Source organism: Tenebrio molitor, chromosome 1 (genome assembly GCF_963966145.1).
Source record: "Tenebrio molitor chromosome 1, icTenMoli1.1, whole genome shotgun sequence".
Lineage (NCBI taxonomy): Eukaryota > Metazoa > Arthropoda > Insecta > Coleoptera > Tenebrionidae > Tenebrio > Tenebrio molitor.
In genome coordinates this window covers 386,840-412,379 of record NC_091046.1, presented here as the reverse complement: position 1 = coordinate 412,379, position 25,540 = coordinate 386,840, and the positions used below count along the sequence as shown (strand labels likewise).

General features: G+C 35.6%; 1 protein-coding gene and 1 long non-coding RNA gene across 5 annotated transcripts; one reads left to right on the top strand and one right to left on the bottom strand.

Annotated features, from left to right (window-relative positions):
- Positions 1-674: 674 nt before the first annotated feature.
- On the bottom strand, positions 675-982 carry LOC138122308 (uncharacterized). Its single transcript, XR_011156429.1, has 2 exons — positions 861-982; positions 675-787 (listed from the first exon to the last, which is right to left on the bottom strand). It is a non-coding gene; the product is annotated as an uncharacterized lncRNA (long non-coding RNA).
- Positions 983-1,110: 128 nt separating this feature from the next.
- On the top strand, positions 1,111-25,540 carry Abl (tyrosine-protein kinase Abl). 4 transcript variants are annotated; one of them, XM_069036507.1, is made up of 11 exons: positions 1,111-1,525; positions 18,201-18,479; positions 18,535-19,072; positions 19,128-19,852; positions 19,922-20,056; positions 20,922-21,045; positions 21,159-21,232; positions 21,496-21,728; positions 21,779-22,661; positions 22,720-23,690; positions 23,747-25,540. In XM_069036507.1, exons 1-11 carry the CDS (start codon positions 1,399-1,401, stop codon positions 24,080-24,082), a joined length of 4,425 nt encoding a protein of 1,474 aa, XP_068892608.1. In that variant the 5' UTR covers positions 1,111-1,398; the 3' UTR covers positions 24,083-25,540. The 4 variants fall into 4 exon arrangements, with proteins under 4 accessions (XP_068892608.1, XP_068892585.1, XP_068892576.1 ...); XM_069036484.1 differs by having other exon boundaries at positions 21,159-21,253; XM_069036475.1 differs by having other exon boundaries at positions 21,141-21,253.

The window sequence follows — 25,540 nt, the reverse complement described above, 5'->3', positions numbered from 1 at the left end:
TAAATATACCGTGCGATCAACAATTACATATTTAGATGAGGGGCGGCTATGACTTTGACAGTGTCAAATTTTTCGTATCTTACATTAACATAAAATTCATCATTGAATCTTATTTTCGTAATGGTGTTTTCAATAACAGAAAATATACAGCGATGTTGCTTGTATGACCGAGTTCCAGCAAAAATTTTCAAGTTTAAATTGAACAGGTATATGCAAGCAAAAATACTTCCGTGCGTTCCAGAGCATCTGAACGTCTGAACTTCAAGAAGATTTGGACATAATCTGAACATAAATACAAACCTACGTCCAAAATCTCAAAGGCTTTTTTCTACAACTGTCAAAAAAACGTGACATTTATGCATCGTTATCAAGTCGCAAAGTATGTCATTTTTGATAGTGAAAAAATATTTGTCAAAAAGTTTCCTTGGATGCTAAAATAGTTATATTTTAGCACCCAAAGAAACTTTTTAAAATGCTGTTGTAGAAAAAATAGTGTTTGTATTTCGTGCGCAAGATGATTGTTTTGTTGGAGCATTCGAATGAGTTTGAAGTCTCGACCTGACGGTCTCGACCAAAAACTCATTCTCATGCCCCAACAAAAAACAATCACTTTGCGCACTTAATACAAAAATAACTATTTTGTTGGGTGCTGGGTATAATAAAAAAAAATCAAATGCAAGAAAACACTATATTATTTTATTGGCGCTGTTATTGTGGGTTGCATATCCTGTATTTATATTATTAAATATTTTTTTTTGGATCGACGTTGAACCATTGCATTAACAACCTAAATTAATTGTTATTCTTAAATATGTAACATAGTTTAAAAATCTCTATGATAATACGGAGTATGTACTTACATACGTAGTTAAATAATTACTGTAAGATCTCCGGTGATAAGTATGCCAATTCCTGATAAATTTAAGTAAGGCGTTGGTTTGAAGATTCGTAAAAAACGTAGTTTATTAGAATATTATTGTTTATTCTCAAATTTTGATAAGGATGATAAACCCACCTGCAGTGGTGCCACCTACGTCGATACTCGGCACCAACAAATCGAAACGCACACGTCAGACAAAGAGGGCCGCAGTGCAATTGAAAGAAGACAGACAACATTCTTAAATATGGAGGACTAGAGAGATAGTGGGGTTGATGTCGACCGAATAATCGCCAAAACGACCGATTCAAATCAATAGTAAAATGTCGAATTACTTACAAACAATAGTTTAACGTATCGCGAGTGCCGCGTGTTATTATTATGTAGGATGAAGTTGGTGTTTTCGGAATCCGCTACCCTTTTCGGTGCGGTGTGAGAGTGTATGCATCGTTTTTTCTATGTGTGAGTGCATACGTCAGAGAGGGATTAAGTGACAATCTGGGAGGGTATGATTTCAAGTCATGGGCGCCCAGAACACCAAGGAAAGAACTGTTAATGTTGGGACACACTCGATCAGAACGGCCAGAAGTAGACCCAGAGCCACGAAAGATGGACGGCATGTCTCCAATATTTTCACAGAACACAATGGTATGAATCACACGAGAAAATCGTTTTGTTGTTGTTAATGTGCACAAGTGATATCAACGGCGAAAATTTCTCGGCGTGAGTACCAGGTATCGATAACCACCCAAAATTTTCGAGACGGTTTACCACAAGAATTTGTTAGAATTTCACGATGCGACTTTTTTTTTCGGCAATAAAAAACCACCAACTATAACCTTTGGGGGTTGTTCAAAGATTGGAGAGAGCAAGTTCATTCATGTCGGTTTTGCGTCTCTGTCCTCGATTCTCGGTTGTTTTGTCTCCCACTGAGTTTCCCCTAGCCTAGCCGTCTGTCTCGATTTCTAATAAATAAAGCCACTTCTCCAACTCCGCTTTCTTATTGCAATTAAGAAAATTACCGCTTGTGGACGGAAAAGTTTCGAAAAATGCACGTACGTGGCTGTACACCCCCACGAAAAATTGAACATCGATTCGAAAGTGAATTTTTTTTTGATGCGATTAATATACATAGTGATTGTTTTTAATGACGCCACAACAGGTTAACAGCACGGACTTAATTTGAATGGCCCTGATGGTGTGTCTCCTGTTCGTCTATTTATTTTGATTAAAGCACCATTGTGTTCCCACAAATGAGACACAAAAGAGGTGTTGAAATCATCTCATATCCATCCCGTCTTTTCTAACCGTAGTAATAAAGCAATCGTCTCGGTCAGCTGATTTTTTTTTTAACAATCTAATAGCGTTAAGTGATGAAAACCTAACCAAACCACATTGTATCGGGTATTTTTTAAAATCTCGTAGTAGGTGTTGAAGACTCGATTGTAAACTCACCACTCGTGTAAAACGTAAGATTTAAACAGCTGATCCGCGATCCATAACCTGTATAGTGCGTTCACAATCGACTCTTCAACGCCTACTATGAGGTGCAATTAAAAAAGCGCCCGATATAATACATATTGAAGTTTTCCTCTACGAATATGCTTACTATTTCAAAGTTCTTTGGGTATCGAAATTTCGTGAAAGAGGGATTTACGTAACTACACTTCAAAATTTTGATTTATTTCATATAAGTCAAATACCTAGAAATTACAAATAGGTAATAAATGTTCTGAATTGTCTTGAAATAAAGAAATCTACTTACTTATCTCTTGTCTATTATTATTATTATTTTACATTATTGTGAAAACAAAACATATTGTGATGACATAAAATGTGGCAACGCCATCAGAAAATTATCATAAATACCGCTTCATTCAATTGTTTGCTTCCGAAATCTCAGTTCAGTATTTCCCAGCTCTTTTAATGAAGATTCTTATGCAAAATGGTATCTTCTCCGGAAGTGAACAAATGAAAAAAGTTGAGTTTATTATGGCTGGTGTTTTCCTTTCTTCATCAGTTTTTTCTTCAATCAGGAATTGTAGTTTTACAAACTTTCTGGACGTGTTTGAAATAATGAAGATTTTTAATTGGGCGATTCAGTCGACGACAAGTCTACTGTGACAGGTTGTAGAGACGAAGAAAACAATGCGAAGCCACAAAAATGTAACCACTTCGGGATGGGAAATAATGACTCTTTCATCAAATTACGAAATTATTTGAAATCAGATCAAAGTTTTTGATATTATTTGTTTTTATACATTTTTAGCGTCTTCAGGAAATTTTCTAGGTGCGGAATTAAAAATTTTAAAATTGCGACAAAAACTGTTGCAGAAAATGAGAGAAAATAATTAGAATTGATAAATGATGGAGTTGTTTAGTTTTTATCACTTTATCTTTTGACAATTTGCATTATTTGTGAAATGATATAGTATTTGGTACTGTTAACTATAAATCTTCATAACAAAAATAAGTCCTGACGATTTTCGGTTTCCTTGATTTGTTGTATTTTTTTCTTTCTTTATCAACGAGTAAGTGGGAAAAATGGCTACCATAGTTTATCATTCTATAAACAAATATTTTATTACATCTGACATTGTTTGCGATACTGCTTTTAACCTTGACTGTTTTTTTTAATTACCTTAGATTTCATGCTTGACACGCCGCGTTCGACCAGGTTGAGGTCTTTCAAGATTATTTTGTGTTTGCTAATTTTCACGTTTTTAAGGATGATTCATTCTACTTCGTAATCAAAGGCACAATGTTACACAAATTCCAACTCCTTTCGTTGTCATTCATTCGCTGTTATATAACAAATGTACACATTTGTTTTTCACTCTGATCGATTTTCTTTATTTCCGAATTAGATTAACCACTCCCACGTGGTTTCTCTTGAGAATTACCATTTACTCGCGCTTCGTTTCGTGTTCACCGATTATACTCCAGAGAATGTGGTCTATCAAAAAGTGCTTGATGCCCCTTGGTGCTTATTTTGCTTCGTCACACAAGATCTTCCGATTTAATTTCAGCAGTGTGAACAACAATTGAAGCGATGGACTTTAGAACAGTTTATTTGAATATTTTAATTGTTGTGCTATCGATTCCATTAAAAAATTTATATCATTGACGCAACAACTACCGATCGCATCTATAAACAAGCGATTGAAATGTACAAACTGGTGTAATATTAATTGTGTCCATTCAATAAGTTCATGTCGGTTCATGTCAACGAACTTGAATTGAAATTTTCTAGTTCGATGGAGCTGTAAGGGCGGCGATGTTTAAATTTTGACAGCACGACGGAAATGTACACGGTCCTACTTGGAATTTGGGTGTAACTTATTCATTTCCTTTCCATCACGATATCGATGTTTCGAGTTCCTTCTAATTGCCACTTTCACACCAAAACAATCACTCTTGAAATCTAATTTCGAAACTGCTTAATTTGGAGATGAAAGTTATTTCGATTTTATTCGATTTCATTACTATCATTATTTTTTTTATGTGGGGTGTGATGCGGTCACGCACAACCGGTAGAATACGCTGTTTCTTGCTTCTGTTATCTCTTGGGAAATAAAATGTCTTTGTGTGCATGACGTGATGGGGGTTTTAGTCTGCAGAACCCTGACGTTGTATACATTTCATAAGCAGGTGCGTGATTCCTATCTTTATATTATTGACGATTTTCAATAAAAAATAGCTGATCCGTTTGGTGTGTTAAAATTTAATTATTCGTATCAAAAGAAACAAAGTTCTTTGAGTGTGCCGCACATTCGAAGTACGCTCAAGAGACTATAATTCTTGTCGGCGTGGTTTTTGTTTATTTTTGTAGTTTTATAATTAGCTTGTTATTAATAACTTATCACTACTAATATTATTGATGTCATTCATGTAATTCTGTACAGTGCAAAAGGAAATGAGATAGTCATTTGGTTCTGATAATTTGAAATGCATAAGAAGTACGTACGTATTTCATTTAATTTTATTTTTAATGCTAAAATCTGTATTATTACAGAATAGTGAATTACGTTTGTCACATTTCTGTTTCACTTTATAACAGTATGAAAATTATAATATGACTATACAGGTGGACACATTTTGCTGCAGGTAGTTCTCAGTTCGTTCAGTATATAACAAAGTTCCTTCAAAATATATCCTTTTACCAAAGCATGTTCCATAAGAATGTTATGCGTGGAGAATATCTCTCCCCGTTGTAGTTTTAACTACATTGTTATAAAATTTCTTCTCTGGAGTACATTTACGACAAGTCTAGCAACAAAATAAATTTAAGTTGTGTTTTGATTTTAAACAATTTGGAAGCGAATTTGTCAGTTCCTTTAAACTTCCGTTTTAACAAAACACATATGTCTAAATTTGCAATATATTTCACGAATTTAATTTGAAGCACATGGATAATTTGTAAAATTATGCATACCAACTGAGTAATATGAAAATAATAAGTGGATCAATTAATATCGGATCGGGTGTTCATTAAAATTTTCCGCCAAAGTTGGCGTTAAAGATGAGTCAATTGTAATCGCACCACGGATTACAACCCTGATAAAGCTGTTTAAATCTAACCTAACTTTTTGCGTTGTTTGTGTTTTTAATCTGCAAGTTGATGACAGTTTGACGAGTGGTGCGTTCACAATAGACTGCAACATCAGTTTTGACGGGAAATTTTAATGAACACCCGATATGATTTTGTTTTTGACAGATCCCTTTTTTTTAAATTTACTAAATACGCTACGATCGAAAATAAAAGGAATTAGAGCAGATCATGATTAGGATTACCATCTTCCAGTTGGCAATTCGAATTTTTTCGTCCAATTTAAATGTTATCTGTGATCGGCAACAACATTGACAAGTTAAAGATTTTATTCATTTAGAATAAGAAAGATTTTAATCCTATTTTAACATTGACAGCTGCTAAGGGTTGGACTTTCTAACATGTCAATTGTAAAATGTTAGTCAAGTTCTGCTGAAATTCCTTTTATTTTAATCGCACAGTGTATCTATGTATTAAAATAAAAGGCGAACATGAAAATTGTTTAAAAAGGAGTTGTCTTAATTTTTTTAATTAAATAACAAATTTTGGAAATTTTCGATAAATAATAATTATGTACAGTCGCGAGAAATAAATTTTGGTCGTCAATGTCATTCTTTGACGCAATGTAAAATGCTCCATTGTAAAACGGTAAAACGGTCGTAAATTTCATAACCTATCATCATGTTATATGAGATAAATTCTCATTTTTTTTCTCATTTTTTGACACTTTATTGACGTGGGAATAATCAGGCAGGGAAAATTTTTTAATTTGTGACAATCTAACCAAATTTTGAAATGACATTGACGACCAAAATTTATTGCTCGCGACAGTATGTATGTATAAATAAAAATAATTATCCCAGTACAAATTGATTCTCAAAATTTCATAAATCACTGACACAAAGTGTAAATTTCTTGCTTATTATGTAATACTACTCGTAGGATTTCTATTGTCGTTTTTATGTTGATTGCCGTAGGTATATTGCCAATAGTTTCTGTCGACAAAAAAAATTCATGTATTTTGCTTGAATTGCAAGTTGATGCTTGCATTAGTCTTGAATTAAATAAATTGTGACATTTAAAATTTTCGAAAATGAGGGAAGGGGGGGCGGATGTTTGAATGATGGCTTGGCATAATTAGATAAATGAACGCGTGTCTTAACGTTTGTTCTAAATTGCAAAGTTAAACAACCGGAAATTGCATTACTAGTTACTACAGTGGTTATCCCTGAAATAAGTTTTTGTATAGATACATTCAGATATAAATTGTATAATCTTTAAGAGGCAGTAAAACTACAAATCGTCATACTTGTAGTTGAAATAAACGAATTTAATTATTGTTAAATATACTTTCGATTGCAGTTTTTAGTTTTTTGATCGTCAATACATATGTATTAATAAAATACAGGCTGTCCCATAACTGCGCGGCAAAATTTTAACCACGAGCTACTAGGCTTCATGTAGAACCCGGAAAAAATAATTAAAAAGTTCTATGTCAAAAAATAAAATTACATTTAATTTTTGAGGTACAATTTTTAAAAATTCTTTTTAGTCTTCTACGTTGTGCCACAACCTCGTAGGTAAAATTTCGGCACATTTTAAAAATACACCCTTGTACATACATACATAGGTATATCATATTTTATAAAATGTACGGCAATGCGAAATAACTTCTAGAAAATATGCTTTAAAACAAGGAAACCGTATTGGTGTACGTTTTATAAAATATGATATAAAAGTGTGTATGTATTTTTAAAATGTGCCGAAATTTTACCTACGAGGTTGTGGAACAACGTAGAAGACTAAAAGCAATTAAAAAAAATTGTAGCCCATAAATTAAATGTCATTTTATTTTTTGACAGAATTTTTTAAATATTTTTTCCGAGTTCGACATGAAGCCTAGAAGCTCGTGGTTAAAATTTTGCCACGCACTTATGGGACACCTGTAGCATTCACTGTACCTACTGTACATAGGCAACAAATCTGCTATTTGAATTAGTAATAATTAATAAACATAAAGGGTGGTACCGTGGATAAATTTAATATGCGGTTTCGAGATCCAATAATTAGGTGCGATTCAACTCTCGGTAAAAAAAAAAGAGAATGTCATAAGTGTGTAATATTTTCGTTAAACTAGTGTGTTTCAGCGATAATGTGAATTTAGTTTAAATAATGATGAGTCAGTTTTTAATTAAAAGTTAACGGATACGCTCAGACTCAGATAGTGTCGGTATCAAGTGAAAACGAATAGGACGACTCTGACAAAGAAGGGATGTTTTAAAATTGATTATTTGGTAGTTACTTAGAGATCATCGAAGAGATACAGTTTCACTGTCACTAACCTTGCAATATGATTTGTGTTTATTCACCCCAAGGTGCAACATTAAAAGAGAACTTTTTTATTATTTTCAATCGTATGGCATGTACCGCGACTGCCCTCAGATTGAACGAACAAGACGATCAAGGTTACCCAAGATTGATTTACCAAGAACCGGAATCTACCTGCTGATGTTTATTAAATGATTAAGGACTCATTTAATTACGGGAAGTGAGTCATGTATCTGGATGGATTAATTTTTTTAAGCGGCGAACGTAAATCGTAAAACATTGTTTTGGAAATCAAATTGTTATTCTAACACCGGACGAATTTTCTGTTACGGTTCTGCAGGATCAGACAGGGGTAGCAAACGCAGGAAACAAAACACTTGCTACCCACTGCCACCCCCCAATGCACTCTCTAATTTATCTACTTGATTTTTGATTTTCGACTCCGTCGGCGTTATACACTGACCGGCACAAAAAACGACTGTCTTTGAATTTTATTAATATAATTAAGTAATTCATTGTCTTAGAAAATTTTTTTGATATCATGTTGTATTGATAAGTGTTATTTAAGTTATTCTTAGCCAAAGAATATCTGACAAACAAAACATTAAACACAGCAAATAAAATTTTAATAAAAAAAATAAAAGTACATAATTGTTTAGAAAAAATTTTATGTTATGAAAAATTGCCAAAATTTGAACAGCATTTTGAATTAGTATCTCGTATTGTTACATATTAAATCTTTTAAACACAACATGGAAGTAGCGCAAATTTTCTAATAATTTATTTAAACAAAACAGTTCGGTTGGCATGGTGACCATAGCACTCCCGATCATTGAAAATATCCCAATTTAACTATAATAAAGAAAAATAAGCACAGATATAATTTCAAGATCATTTATTAAAGAAATCATAATGAGTCGTTTTTTGTGCCGGTCAATGTAGTAAAACAAGCTACGATGGATGCTGACATTATACAAAGTTGATTATTGAAAATATGGGTAATTAGGAATGAATCGGTATTAGATACCTACTGGTGATAAAATTTGAGGAAACGACCACTTCATGCTTCTTTTCGGACAAATATTGGTCACGGTTTAATAATCAAGGTCGTTTAATAGAAATCATTATTAAAAGTATGCAAGGAATTTGCGGTGATTCGTCGGCCGATGGTTAACGTTTTACTTGTTTGTTGTGGAAATTTTTAAGATTTATAAAGTTGGAGAAACAAATTGGTGTAAAGATAAGATAAAGTTGCACTAGTGTTGATGCAAAAACGGCCAGAGCACAATATTTATGTGTATACATATAATAATATAACTGAATGCGTTATTGGTACATGCTGAACGTTTTAAATTAATGTTGAAAAGTTTTTATTTACATTTTCTGTCGAAAATTTGAACTTATAAACAACACTTTTTTACGATAGTGGAAATGAGAACCCTGAGACGCTCTCACGGCAGTTCAAACGCCGCCAGTCCAAATAAATCTGAAATGTTGCCATTATTGACAAAAAACATTGCAGCAAATTAACAATGTAGAAATAACAAACAATCTGGCGGCACTGTTTATTCCTCAACAATTAGGTAGGTAGGAGTACATTTGGTTGTTAGTGTTGGTGAATAAAGAAAATATTCTTAAACATACATAATCATAATGAAATCTCGAAATAAATAAATATTTTTTTTATTGTGTATGTAGGTTAGGTACACTTGAATGGTTGATAAAGTGTAGAAACAGTAAAAACAGAAAACCGCTCTATTGGTAACTGCAAAAATTATATTTTTCTTTATACTTAATATTGCGTGTCGAAGATCTATTTTCTAGATTACACATATGTACTGTTGTAATTATACTCATGATGAACTTCTTTTAATCGTTGTATCGTATACATATTTTCGTTAAGGTGGAAACGTTGAAAGGATTCAATGGCAAGGGAGAATTAAGGCTGTTATGAGGATTTTGTCTCGCATTAGACGAGACCACAAATTGCTTTTGATCGCGGATTAATAGTGCTTTTGAATTGGTCTATTAGGTCTAAATGTTGCGTTGCAGTTTCGTGTGGAAGGACGGATACTTAATTTCTAAAATGAATTTTTTTCCTAAGAAATTGAATTGACTATCTACAAATTAAGATATTTATCCTGGTTCGTCAGCTTGGAAAGGCAACCGCATACTGTAAGGTACTAAACAATAAAGAAAGGGTGGAATAGAATTCGTTCGGTTTGATGTAGAATATTTTATGTAAAGTATACGTATGGCTTCTGCTTGAAATATGTAGGTGCATAATAAATTGTGTTATTCCGCATTAAAAAAAATATATTTTGGACTGTGTATCAATAACTGTTATTCATTCTGAATTTAATTTCGTCAACGGTTAGATAATAACGAAGGTACATTTTTCCTAGTATCTTACCAGTAAGGTGTTTAAATATACGTAAGTTTCTTATAAACAGGACTTTTCCCTTTTTATCGTCAGACGAAGATAATTCCTATCGATTTCCCTTCTGATTTCAGTGAAGCATCAGAATTTGAATGCATCTCGTCCGGCTTTCGGAGTTGTTTACCAAAGGACGCGCCAGTTTTTTAGCAGATGTGTTATGGAAGGCGTAGTTAGAAAACGGAACTAGTCAATTCTTGTTTTTAGCGTAAATAATTGAACATGAGCGCCGCTAAAGATTGAACTTTCTTATGTTTTTTTCTGTGTTACATTAAGCCTAGAGATTTTTATTAAAAAATACACTCACCGGCACAAAAAACGACTCATTATGATTTCTTTAATAAATGATCTTGAAATTATATTTGTGCTTATTTTTCTTTATTATAGTTAAATTGGGATATTTTCAATGATCGGGAGTGCTATGGTCACCATGACAACCGAATTGTTCTGTTTAAATAAATAATTAGAAAATTTGCGTTTTTCCACGTGTTTTTGTCGGTTGATTTACGTGTTAAAAGATTTAATGTGACAATACGAGATACTAATTCAAAATGCTGTTCAAATTTTGGCAATTTTTCATAACATAAAATTTTTTCTGGAAAATTACTTTTATTTTTTTTCATTAAAATTTTATTTGCTGTGTTTAATGTTTTGTTTGTCGGATATTCTTTGACAAAGAATAACTTAAATAACACATCAATACAACATGATATCAAAAATTTTTTCCAAGACAATGAAATACATAATTATATTAATAAAATTCAAAGTGAGTCGTTTTTTGTGCCGGTCAGTGTAGTTTTGATTTGAAAAAAAAATGCATTAGAACAGCATTTTTTTTTACAATTTGGTTGTGTACGAGCACCACGTAATGTGGTACTTTACAAGATGTTCACGTGGGTGAGCATCGTCTGCTTGTAAATTAACGTGGCAGATACGTTGCTTTATACGTGGATCTGTCATGCACGGCAGGACTGGGTCTAATCAAATTAAAAATGTTTGCTTAGGTCCGAACGACAAATATCATTGGGATAAAAATCACAGTTTTCGTGTTAGACCTCACCTGACTTGACGAAGTTTAAACGCAACACAAAATACATTTGACAATGGGAACTAGATGAATTAAAATTACAAATTGTGGTTTTGGACATTCCTAACTAACAAAATCGCTGGGGAGCCTTTCCGCAAAATTTGCACATTTAATGTGTGAACAAGGGGGAAATCAAAAAACTTCAGGGATGTCCAAACTGCTTTTTGTCAATATATTATTTACTAACTAGTTTGTCATGAAAATTGAATATTGGGTTCCATTTTGTTCGTCAGGCTCGTACTCTTACTTGAAACACCTTGTATATGTATACACATTTCTCTTGCTCTTACACTATTATTGCTATTATAAATTTCATTGTGGACGCTTTATCAAATGCCGTCGGAATCAGTAAGACTGGTGTATAACTGTAACTGGTAACTACGATCTGAATGCTTGACTAGACAGGTTGAGCGGAATTCACCTTAGTTTGAAGCATGCAACAGTCAATCCATGAGTGTTTACGACATTGCGAAATCGGTCTGTTCAATTTTTATGAAACTGTTGGAGTTGCTGTGCGCTTTATGCAATTTCTACCTATGTAAACATAAATGTTCTACCTCGATCGAAATTCATTATCGAATTTTAAAACCTCACAGTCGGTTTTCGTAAAATAGCATGTTCTTTGGAAGTAGTGTCAAATTATTATTTTCTGAAACTGTATACATACATATAATCTGTTTCAAAATCAAAAATCCACCACCTGTTGAATTATGTTGGCAAAAAAAAGAAATCCCTAGAATAAGTTTCATTTTTTGGGTTGACCCAACCTCCTGCCAAAATTTGACATTGAACTGTTGAGTTTATTTACGTAACACAAAATAATTATTATGTACAAAAAGGTGGTAGCTACCGTATCATAACTTTTGAGAGATATAATAAAATGAGAATGAAAAACACGATAAATTACGACCTAAACAATTGTCAACAGTTTTCTTTCATAACTCCACTTTTTTCTGACACTTGCAAACACACTAAAAGCAAAAGTTGGCGACGTTGTCGGTTGTATTTTCGATGTAGAATGCAGTGTTGGTGGATTTTTGATTTTGAAACAGATTATATTTCCAAATTAATGTCCGTCAGGGCAATTTAAATTATTTACAGACGACGGGGATTTAAGCAACTTAATGTGATTGCACGACTTTCACCTCGACAACTTCGGTTACACCAGAAACTCAATTCGTTTTTTAATAAAACGAAGCGATTTTAAATCGAGTTACTCGCTAAGATGACGTAAGCCGAGCAAGAGAAGTTGTAATTAAAATTGTATCCAAAATCCGGTCCTGTTCGTCCTGCTCCTGTCATTATTATTACATGGGTGACTGTTCGCGAAGACTGGTATTTATCAGCGTCGGGGTTGGGCCTTGTCAAGGCCGATGTTTCTTACAATTAGTATGAAGTATGAAGAAACGACATTTGCAATTATCCATCCTGTTTATTAATTTTTTTTGTTCTTCACGATAACGTCTCGTCTTTCGAGGTGCAACAACCTCGGTATCTATTCAGGCATTTGGAAAAGTGTACGTTCTCAGAACGATTCAAAGGTGGTAATTACGGAAGCCAGACCTTGGCAAGGTTCTTCGTTCCTGTTTCAGAAGAACATTTGATGTGTCGGCGCGACTTGCACGGCTATTGTTCCTGTTATTATTTATAATCTCAGCGTTGGTCGCGGTGAATGGTTACCAAAAGCGAAAGTAGAAGAGAATTCTGTATCGAGCGGCCATTGTTTTCTCTCGGTGGTAATTGGCGAGGTCGTTATATGTTACAATTAAAACACTTGTCATGATCGTTCCGGGAGCCCTTGTCGATAATGCAAACTGTTGACGCCTACGATAGATAAGATGAAACACTTTGGTCGACACAGAAATGTTTGGTTGGACTCAGTATTATTAATTATTGAATACAAGTCCACAATTATTGTGAGCTCATATTTTTATTAAAATCGTAAATTGGAATTTTTGGAATATGATGGCAAAAACCGTCGAAAATGAATACTTTCACAGAAATTAACAGCATACAACTAAAATAATTTGGTAGCTCAGTCGACAGTGAAAAACAAAAATCGATTTTCAGATCGAGTCATACATCTATCAACACTGTTCGTTTTATTGTAATTATGTATCATTAATTATTATCTGTAAGAAGTCCCGAGCAAAATCTTTCAGTTTTTGAAATTTGAGGTTATGTTATAAAGTGATTGTGTACACGTTGTGGAAATGGATGATGAAGAATTATACATATGTTCCTGATGATGTCCTGGAAGAAGCAAGTGCCGCGAGGTACCAAAATATTGCCTATAAAATCAAAATTACGATACCAGAAAGAATTGGAAAAATTTACACAATAGCAGACCGAGAAACGGATCAAAGAAATAGACGAAAATGTTATGATGGCGTATTTTAAAAATACAGTGTGAACATAAAGTTTGGAAAAAAATTCATAATAGCGCTATGTGATGCTTTAAGAAAATCGATTTGACAGGTTGATTTTATTTCGAAAAATGCCATCCTGTGACGTGCAGTTTGTTTCAGTGACGTTATTGGTTTTTGCGCAATGACGTCATCACCAATTTTTTTAAATGACAACCCCCACATTTTTCTTCTCTTTCCGATAGATCTTCCTACTACCTAAACGATGAATGAAAAAAAATGTACCTTACATAACAATTTTTTGAGAAAATGACAAATTTTACTTAAAAAATTTAATTTAATTTTTAATGTAAAAATTTAATTGACCTCAAACGAAAACCAACAAACATGTAAATTTAATAATAAAATTTAACGCAAATGTTGAAATTGTCCCCCACCAACCATTAGGCACTTACCGAGACTTTGTTATTTGTTCCATTTCAGCGCGAATTCTCTGCTGTAAATCTTCTAAATTGTTTGGTCTATTAAAATAAACCTTTTGTTTTAAATAAACCCACACAAAAAAGTACATCAAAAATTAAATTAAATTTTTGAAGTAATTTTCTCAAAAAGATTATTCACACTAGGAGCAGCATCAGCGTGGTCGCGGTATTCAATGTTGAGGAATAGACTATTTGTATTTCAAAATGTTGACATCTCCAGGTAAGAAGTTTTTTAATAAGCTATTAATTGTTTTAATATAATAAATGGTACAGGTTCAGCAGTCTTACCTCCTTTTTGAAAATAAAATGTAGAAACTATCAGCCGAAAAAAGCTGCAACTTTTTGAAGAAACGTTGTTTGCAAGTTTTTACTGGAAGCGGCGGACCAAGCGTATATCCTTCAGAAAGTTGGACTAATGATGGGCATATTCGGTGGCTGTCGTTGTGATGAATTATGTAAAATGATTAATTGTTATAGTTATTATTCTGAATACATATACAAATTCTTTTCATAAAATCGAATTTCAATTATGTGTGAATGAAAACCAGTGAGCGAAAGTGAAGTGAACGAAAGAGAAATCTTCGTCCACTGGTAACTATGGATACAGACTCACTATCGTATCGAACAAACGTTTTTTGCAGCTCGTGAAACATTTGTGGTAAAAATTGATGAACAACCAATATCTAACACAAGGAAGTAAACTCGGGAAAATATTCAATTCCTACAATAAATGCATGCAGTAAATCCTTTATAAAATTTACACAAGCACAAAACTTAAGTGGTAGCATTTATATGACCGTCTAAAAACTTTAAAAAGTGTATGCCATCTTATCGTACTTTTTGTGACTGAAATACTTTATTTTTATTATTTGCCCTGCTGAAAAACAATAACAAAGTTCCTTGTAATGACACGCTGAAAAAAATTTCCTTGGAACATTTTAAAATATGTATTTTTCAATTAAATAAACAAGAAAAAGCATTTCACAAAAGGAGATTTTTGTAAGACAACAACAGATTGCAATAAAAAAATCAATTGTGTTACGTAAATGTTTCTGCATGTTTTAAGGTTAGGTATTAACTTGAATTTGGCGTAACTGTAACTGGATTCCAACCTATAAATACATACTAACAGGTACTAACGCAAACGCCAACACCGTGCAGAGTAGCGCATTAAAATTAAAATGATGTAATTGAAATAGTAATTTATGCAACAAGTGCAAAAAGTGAATGATTATTGCACGCGATGTGAAAATTGTAGCAAGAGCCGCAGGCGAGTGAGACACGTCAAGTGCAATAACAGTTTTTGCACGTGTTGCATACAACATTTTTTCTACGATCGAACAAAAAAACGAGAAAAAAACAACGATAAACAACAGATCAGTCCTGTGCGTCGTGTGTGAAAAATTTTATAAACACTCACTTTTTGCACGACCGTAGACAGACTGTTGACAGTTGCGTGCAATAAAGACTTTATTGCTCTAGACAATTAAGAGGCACTTTTTCCACTAAAAACAATGCAATGAACACTCACTTTTTGCACGATCGTAGAAAAAACTTTTAAAAATACATTTTTGTTCTACACTGTCACAATTTGAGAATTTTCTCCTGTGTGAATGGATTTTGATAAACGTCACAACGTGTCAAAACAAACCGTCAAGCTAATTTTAAAGATTTAAGGGATTTGGAGCCCTTAAGGGGCTTGTTGAACAAAAAAACGTTGTATTCAACTCGTTCGTGTGTAAATTGGGCTCTTTATGGCACTCGTGGGCCTTAAAACGCTCGTCTCACTCGCGTTTTAAACTGGCCCACTCATGCAATAAAGAGCCCAATTTACACACGAACTCGATAAATAAACTATGTACTATTGCTATTTGGAGGTACTATTCCGGACACGGAATCTTGGCCATAACTGACATTTAACTGACAAATATGTGTGAACTGGCCTTTATTGAATATAACCCAACTTTTGACTCGATAATGCCATTTCCTTGCTTTTTTGATGTCAGAATAAAAACTTCAAAGTGATTTTTAATAATTGTCATTTATTAATGACGCTAATGATTGGTTTACATCATTTTTTTTAGAAATGTCAAAAAAATGTTGGCCAAGATTCCGTGTCCGGAATAGTACCTATGTTACGAGTCGTTCTAAGAGAAGAGCTTTGTTTTACATAGCTACCAAATTTCTTGATAGTATGATAGTGCGAAATCACCAATTTAAGTCGGGACACTCCCGATAAGCTATTGTTTCGGAAAAATAATACATATACAGGTGTCCATAGCTTCCTTATTTATCGGAGGATTTTAATTATGTATCTATACACTAAATTAAATGATTGTGAATATGCTACAAAATGGCCTACTAAATTCATGTGTAGCTCCAAGAGCTTCAAGGCTAAATTGTCAGAATATTTTTTTTCAAATGGGAATACATATTTTTTTGTAGTAATTCTGATTTATTCTGAAAACAACAACGTATCACAAGTATAACTTCACATAAAAAAAATAACACTAACTTTTGAAACAAATGACGAACACCAAGCGATGCATTGTATTACAATGTAATAACCAAATTAAGTTAGCTGGAAAAACAAATGACAAATAATAGCACATGGGATTGCGCAGATATGCGGCCAACGATTAGCGCAAAATGGAGTATAGACGATAGCGTTTTTTACATTTTTTTTTGTATTTTTAGCATGTAAGTGTATACTTGTGATACATTGTTGTTTTTAGAATAAAAATCTCTATTAGAATTACTAAAAAAATTATGTGTTCCCATTAAATTTTTTTTTTTGACAGTTTAGCTTTGAAGCTCTTAGGACTATACGGCAATTTATTAGGCCTTTTTGTAGCCTATTCATAACCATTTAAATAAGAGACTTATGGACTCGTCTTTTTTTTTGGGACACCTGTATATAATATTGAGTGATTCAAAATGATTGTGGCCAATTATGGCAACTATGTACGAACATTTATGTGGCAACTATGTGGGTAGGGTAGAGTTGACATTTCCTTGACAGTTCATAGTCGCGCAATTTTGTAAGTAATTGTGTAAGTTGTTCAAAAAATTGAAAAAATCAAATGCACGCTTATGAAATGTCATACAAATGTCAACTCTACCCCATTCACACAGTTGCCACATAAATTTTCGTACATAGTTGCCATACTTGGCCACAATCATTTTGAATCACCCAATACATAATTTCAAGATCTATTGCTTCCACAATCAAACATTTCATGAGAACATCATAACGTGTGGCAACCTGTATCTACTTGCTTAAAAAATGAAACAAGTTTATGGTTCGCACCATGATTTATGTTCATATTTGTAATTCGAAGTAGGTTCCGATTACTTTTCATTAGATGGATTAGCGAGTTGTAGTTGATAGTATCTAAATGGAATAGCGGACGTTACTCTTTAAACGGTGTCTTGTCCGTGTTAGCTTAAGGAAGTTAGACGCACGAATGTGCAGAGAAAAATATAAAAATTACAAACCGGGTGATAAGAATTAGAATGGTTTAAGTTAACGCTCATAACTTTACATGAATATCATTACGCCTCTAGTAACAAGGAGAAGGACCTTACTTATTCATGAAGCAACGGAGTCCTAAAAGCTTTCCAGGATATGTACCGTCCGGGGACGTTGTAATTTAATATTTAGTTTTGATGTACGACGTACAGCACGAAAACGTGACACTTGCTTGAGTGACCTTTATCGGATCGCAGTGAACTTCTATTACATAAAAACAATTAGACGATGGCGCATTTCATATTGCGGTATTATCTTTTGTTGTGTTTGCTTACGGCGCGTGTTTTCGACGGAAACGATCCGTTTCACCACGATTTCCTGCATTATCGTTTTCCTATCCAGAGTGCCGTTGAATAAATCGCCCAATTATCACTTCACATTACAGACCGCATCTGGGTTAGCTGATAACATTGTTGCTTTTGGTTCTAAAAACAGTATAATAGTATTCGAAGTGATTATTGTTAATTGGACGTAGGTGGTTAGCTGTTATCGTTATCATGAATTGTACAAGTTTTCTGATAATTTTTTTTTTTTAATTACAGAGGCTCTGCTTCAAAGTAGGCCGCTTCCGCATATTCCCAGCTTGCCAGAGACCGAACCTCCGGGATCTCTCAGTACGAATACACTCGGATCCGGTGGAGTGGGTACTTTGTCTGGTTCTTCTGCTTCTGGCGCACCATCCACGCCCATGTCGCTCGAAACGGCCAACAGATGGACATCCAAAGAAAATCTTTTAGCGCAGGAAGAAGACGATCCACAGCTGTTCGTGGCGTTGTACGATTTCCAGGCAGGGGGGGAGAACCAGTTGAGTCTTAAGAAAGGTATCACAAGACTGATCTCTTGTACTGAAGGAAGTTGAATTGAACGAATTTTTAGGTGAACAAGTTCGCATTTTGAGTTACAATAAGAGTGGTGAATGGTGTGAAGCCCATTCCACCTCGAATCAGATCGGTTGGGTACCATCGAACTACGTCACTCCCGTCAACTCACTCGAAAAACATTCCTGGTACCACGGCCCAATATCGCGGAACGCCGCCGAATATTTGCTCAGTTCCGGTATCAACGGTAGTTTCCTAGTTCGCGAATCGGAGAGTAGTCCCGGTCAGCGAAGCATATCCTTACGTTACGAAGGTCGCGTCTACCATTACAGGATAAACGAGGATGGGGACGGAAAAGTTTTTGTCACAGCCGAAAGCAAATTCAACACTTTAGCCGAGTTGGTGCATCACCATTCTATGCTGGCGGACGGTCTAATAACCCAACTGCTGTATCCTGCTCCTAAACACAACAAACCTACAGTATTTCCTTTGAGTCCAGAACCGGACGAGTGGGAGATTAACAGGACTGACATCGTGATGCGACATAAATTGGGAGGCGGACAATACGGGGACGTTTACGAGGCTGTGTGGAAAAGGTGAGAAATTGGTAATTCAAATGATCCAACGCTTAAATGAGTTTGTCATTTGCAGGTATAATATGACCGTGGCCGTGAAGACCCTCAAGGAAGACACGATGGCTTTGAAGGACTTCTTGGAAGAAGCAGCCATAATGAAAGAAATGAAACATTCGAATTTGGTACAGTTGATGGGCGTGTGCACTCGCGAACCTCCGTTCTACATAATCACAGAATTTATGAGCAAAGGGAATCTTTTGGATTATTTGAGGAACGGAAACAAAGAACAAATCAATGCCGTCGTACTTATGTACATTGCCACGCAAATAGCCAGCGGAATGAGTTATCTGGAAAGCAGGAATTTCATCCATCGGGATCTGGCCGCCAGAAATTGTTTAGTCGGAGAGAATCACTTGGTTAAAGTTGCCGATTTCGGTTTGGCAAGACTGATGCGCGACGACACCTACACGGCACACGCCGGTGCCAAATTTCCCATTAAATGGACAGCACCTGAGGGACTAGCCTACAATAAATTCTCCACCAAATCGGACGTCTGGGCCTTCGGGATCTTGCTGTGGGAGATAGCGACGTATGGGATGTCACCGTATCCAGGTGTAGATTTGACTGACGTTTATCACATGTTGGAAAAAGGATACAGGATGGAGTGTCCGCCCGGATGTCCCCCGAAGATATACGAGTTGATGAGACAGTGCTGGCAGTGGCACACCAAAGATCGGCCTACGTTCAAGGAGATACATAATTCCTTAGAAAATATGTTTCAAGAGTCTAGCATAACTGAAGGTGAGGCAAGATGGGTTGCGCACTTCTCGTAGATGTTCATGGTTTTTCTTTTTTTTTTTTATTTCACAGAAGTGGAGAAGCAGTTGCAAGGAAATGAAAGTGCGGTTCCGTTGGGAACGCCACACATGTCTTACAAAAAGTCTCATTCGGGTAGTACCGGAAATATTCATGGATTGGTGGGATTGAGTGATCAAATGGCGGCAGGTGAGACAGCTAGTTTTTTTTTTTTCAACTTTTGTTGGCTGTATTTTCGCCCACTTGTCAACTAATTTAATAAATTACGGATGTAAATGAAGGACTCCTAATTAATTGTTGATTTGATAAGTGAAAAGATACGGAACACGTACTTGGTGTTAACGGACTACAAAAGATTTTATACATAAACTCCATTCAATAAACATTCTGGACTGTCAAAATCAAAATTGCAGTTGTTAGGTTGGTTAAATCACTGGTTATTTTTCATATTGTCTAGTTGTTATCTATGATTTTTTAATTTTGTTTAAATTGACATTGTCAAATAAATTGCAAATTTATTTAAGTGAATTTTGTAAAAAGGTTGAAATGGAAAGTTCAAAACGAACTAGGGTGGTTCTATTGGCGCGAGAGAAGAGGGCCATAAGAAATTATTATAAGGAACAAACACAAAAGTGATAATAACGGGAAGAAATTACAAATTTGTGCCAAAGCCGCTTCAGTATTGTTAACTAAGAATTGGTGTTCGTTCTTGTGATTCACAAATCAAAATTTCGGAGAGATAAGTGTTAATCAAGTGTTAAATAATTTTCTTCTGAATAAATGAAACAGATTAGTTTATTTTGGATTATTTTGGTTTTGGTTTTAGTTCAATGATTAAAAATGAAAACATAACCTAAATATATTTTGTAACTAGATTTTGATGTCGGTACACTCTAGCGAAAAATTTTTATATCCAAGTACAGTCAAAACAAGCATTCTATTTAAAATTTAATTTTGACAGTCCAGGAGTTTGAATTTAGCTCTAACGTTCGATGCAAATACATCCTCGATAAATGAAAATCAAATAAAAAAGAGACATTGCTTTGATTTGTAGATAATTTGAGCGTGACGTCTAAATTATCAACATTCACCGGGGGTTCCAAGAACAATCTGGTTCAGATGAGACGCACCACCAACAAAAGAGGGAAACAAGCTCCAGCACCACCGAAACGAACAAGGTAAAATGTTTGCGGCATGCTCTTATAGCATCACATCGTAAATCATGCACTTACTAACCCTAACAAATCGTGTGGTGATATTAATTCGTTTGCAGTTTGCTGTCTTCTTGCAGTTCGTTCCGGGACAGCACTTTTGAAGATCAAGGACAAGGCGACAACGCCGCTGAAGATGGACCCGATTTAAACGGTATTAAAAAAAGATTCAAAGGTATTTTTTTGGTTCGTTTTTACGCATGGAACAAGGAACGTCCTTTCGTTTTAACATGAATTTGACATTGTTCGTGTTTTTCATGCTTTATATTAACATTAACAATATCGTAAACTGCTTAGTAGGAGGGGTCGTAAGGAAACAGTTGCGCTGATGTGTCACAATCGTCTTTTAATTGAATACCTACATCATACATTTGCAGCTTACGAGAATCCGAAAATCAACTTATTTTTGATGTACAGGTTTAACAAGAGAACTGCAGAATTTAACTGCCAGCACGAAAGGTGACAGCGAGAGCGATCTTCAAGATCAGACACCCGACACCGACGATTCTGGGGCCCATTCCTATCCTGAAGTGTCGTCGGTGAACAGTCTCGGGTGCACGACCGGTTCATTTAAACGAGCTCCCATTCTGGGCAGCAGGGGTTTAGAACAGAGAGGGAAAAAGACTAAAACTAAAGACACCACTCCTGCCGTAAGTGACGCTTCTGCACGGTGAGTGTTGTTTCACGTGTGTTTGCGCAGGTCCAAGTGGCAGCCTTAGAAGTCCAAAATGTCCGAAAAGCCATCAGTCGATACGGTACTCTTCCTAAAGGGGCTCGAATCGGAGCTTATCTCGAGTCGCTGAAACAGAGCGGAATGTCCACCAACGAAGACGCTTCACCACAAGTGAACGTCGAACAAACCGAGACTACTCCGCGATCCTTGTCGCCTCGAACCAACATCAGGACTCAACCTCAGATGATCCGGAGTAATTCTTCGGGAGGCGTTACGACATTTCACGCGACTCACCCCCCGAGTTCTCCGACGTCTTCGAAACTGTCAAGAACTAGAAATATTTCCAGAAACAATGCAGGAGACGTGAGGAGTAGCCTTCGTACTTTTAGAGTAGCTCAGAATACCACGTTTCGAGGTGGGAGTCCATCGAGGTCGGTTCAACCGAGCTTGGCCGACTTGGAGTTTCCTCCGCCGCCGACGGATCTGCCGCCACCACCCGAAGAGTTCGACGGGCCGATGGACGTAGTCGACAGTAGCGGAAATACGATAATGACATCGTCGACGGAACTGAGAAAAAAGATAATACCGATATCTCCTCTAACTTCGAAAAAAAATTCTAGGGATTATGAAGGTACGGAGAACAGCGACGTCAGTACGTTGCAACCTTCGGTAGAAGAGGCAAGTTCGCGATTCGGAGTCAGTTTGAAGAAGAGGGAGCCGTCGACCGACAGTTGTAATAGTTTTAAGGATAAGGAGGACAATAGCAAAGAAAAAAGTCCCCAACGAACTAGTCTTAGTCTAACCAGTCCCAGTCAGGACGGGAAGAGTCCATTGAGTGTCGATTCGGACGTTCCCGTAGTGGGATCGCCACTAGAACCGTTACCCCCACCACCTACTTTTCCAGATCTTGGTGCGTAATTGCGTCTTTGTTTTGCATCTTTGAATGTTTATTTAATTTTGTGTCGTAGCCGACGAAGGCGACGCCGAAAAAGAGAAAGAAAACGAAACTCCATCAGACGACAATAAATCCAAGAAAGTGTTCAAAAACAAACTCGTGAAGGAGATGGAACTGAAGTTGGTCACCGAGATCAAAGAGAGAGCCGACCAGAAAAGTAAAAATTTGAGAGAATCGCCTTTATCAGAATCAATGTTGGCTGTGAGTGGCATCAGCCACGACCCCGTAGCTCAACTAGTGACCGAACTTTCTCAATCGTTCAATCTCGAGAAGGAAAAAAAAGAACAGGACAAAACCACATCGTGTCGGAAGAGTTCTCAAGGCAACGTCAAACCGGAAAACAACGGCGTCAGTTTCGTGTCACAGCTCAAGAAAATCGATCCGACGAAAAAGCTGACGACCAAAGAAAAGCAAGAAACGAACGACTCGATAATAGATTTCAAATCGAGACTGCGAAAAGTCGACAGCGGAGGGGACAGAAAATCCGAAGAGCACAATCCCGAAGAAAACGAACAGGAGACGAGCAAACGCGAGAGCACGGCGAGTTCCGACAGCGGCAATCTGAAAATCGAAGACGGCGAAGATAAGCGAAAAAGCACGGGAAGCATAAGCAGCTTGAAGAAATTGTGGGAACCGAAAGAGGCGTCTGATGCTCCGGGCAACGTCCAGTTGAGTCCCAAATTGACGCTGAAAAACAACAAGAACAATGAAGAACTGATCAGCGAAGTATCTCCGGTCGAAACGTCGGATGATTCGATGAAAGGTAGTGGTAAAAGCGACAAGAAAAGTTGGCCTCCGGGAGTTGAAGAGAAACCGATCATACCAACGAAACCGGTCGTTAAGGCGGTTAAACCTGTCATAGCTGGTAGGCCGGCAGGCTCGGCGATTTATGCAACACCGATTGCACCGAACTCGGGAAATAAGCCTCCGATCATGGCCAAGCCGGCTAATTTGGAAAACAAAACTCCTGAAGATGATGTGAAGGTGAGCTGACGAATAAAAATGAAACCAAACCGTTTTTGATCGTTGTTTTTATTTAGGATTCTGGCGATAAAGCGGGGAAGGATAACATACTCGAATTGTCCCAGGCTTTGGAATCCACACTCAGAAGCATAAAATCAAATGATGCCGTGTCGTCGACCACTTGGTTGCAATTATCGGATAAAATAGGTTTGCTGCATGTCTCTTGCATGGATTATGCAGACAACGTAGTTCCTGCTCATACAAAGTTCCAATTTCGAGAACTGCTCACCCGTTTAGAAACCCAAGCGAGACAGCTCAGGTCGGCCGGATCACGCAATAGCACCGAAAACACTAGGTACATCAATGAGGTTAACAATACCATCAAAGATGTTGTGAACGTAGTGTTCCGATAGAAACTTTTTATCCTATTAACACAAAGAAGACAAAAAAAAATCATCATGTATTAAATACATTTGTATTCGACTGTTAGGACCACTCTATTTAAATATTGATTAATTCATTTCTAGGTAAGTCCGTGCATTTATCAAATTTTTTACGTACGGTGTGGTGGTAGTTTTTTCCGAGGGCTTTTCAGTTTCGAAATTTGTCAGTTTGTAACGCATCAAATCCACGAACGTTGATTTGACGATCAGTCTCACGATCGTCTCATGTAAGGTGTTGTTTTGGTGCGTTGCCGACGAACCAAACGAACCCCATGTTATTTTCACTAAACTGTGATACCATTATATTATTTTAGGCATACGTGCTCAATCATAACTTATTTACCTTTTAGCTGTCTTACAATTTCCTTTAGGAACAGAATTCCCTGTTTGTATGTTTTAATTTTATCTTAACTTATTGAATTCGGACGTTCCCTGATGTGTGAATGAAGGGAAACTGATAAAAAACATATGCTAGTCCATTTTTTTATTTGTAAATTATCGTTTGAACGTGTGAGTGTTCAATAATAGCTGTAAGGAAAATACCCATTGTTTGTGTAGAGTTAACTATAAGATATAAATTTTGTACAATCCCAAAGATACTATTAAATTAGCGAATTGAATCGATCGCGTTTGTTTATAATTTCTTTTCTGATTGTGTAGTTTTTTTTTTCAGTCATCGGTTGTAAATAGTTTTGTTGTCGACTTTTCAATTGTGTTTGTCTCGGGTTGATTTGTTTTTATCGTAGGAAAAGAGACTATAACCGAACATTTTTTTTAATCAAAGAATCTGCTCATTTTTTTTTTATAAAACATCCAACACTTTTTAAGTTCAAATTGCCAAATGATGTGTTTGGTGTTATTTATAAAATGCATAAAAAATACCATTTATGCTTTCCTAGTGTGTGTTTCGAACAATATTAATTACAACGATATACTCAATATTTGTGCAAAAATAGAACCACTGGATAATAGCTGCTAATAAGTGTCAGTTTATTTGTGTTAATTAAATTATAACTTTTATACCTACTTATTAGTGAACGATTTTGCAGTGTATTATTCCTTCTTCATGCCTGACGTTTATTTCACAATATATACAGAGTGATGCATGAAATAGCCGAAACGAGTTCAGTTCGATTTGTTTCTCTTTTAATATTTTCTAGTGTTTGTTGCATTGTGCCATGGTATTTATTCGTTTCCAAACAACTCAAAGGTGAATTCTAAAAGTAGTAGACCTTCTCAATTTTGTGATTGGAGTGTATCATGACCCTGAAGTCTGCACTGTCGATAGTTTTAGAATTTTTGTATAAGTACGCAATTTTGATATTTTGTTTTTGTATATACCTTTGCTGAATTTTGTACAGGCTTTTTAGATAGGGAATAACAGACTGTATCTATTTAAAATAAAAATTTGCTAATTTAAAGAGAAAA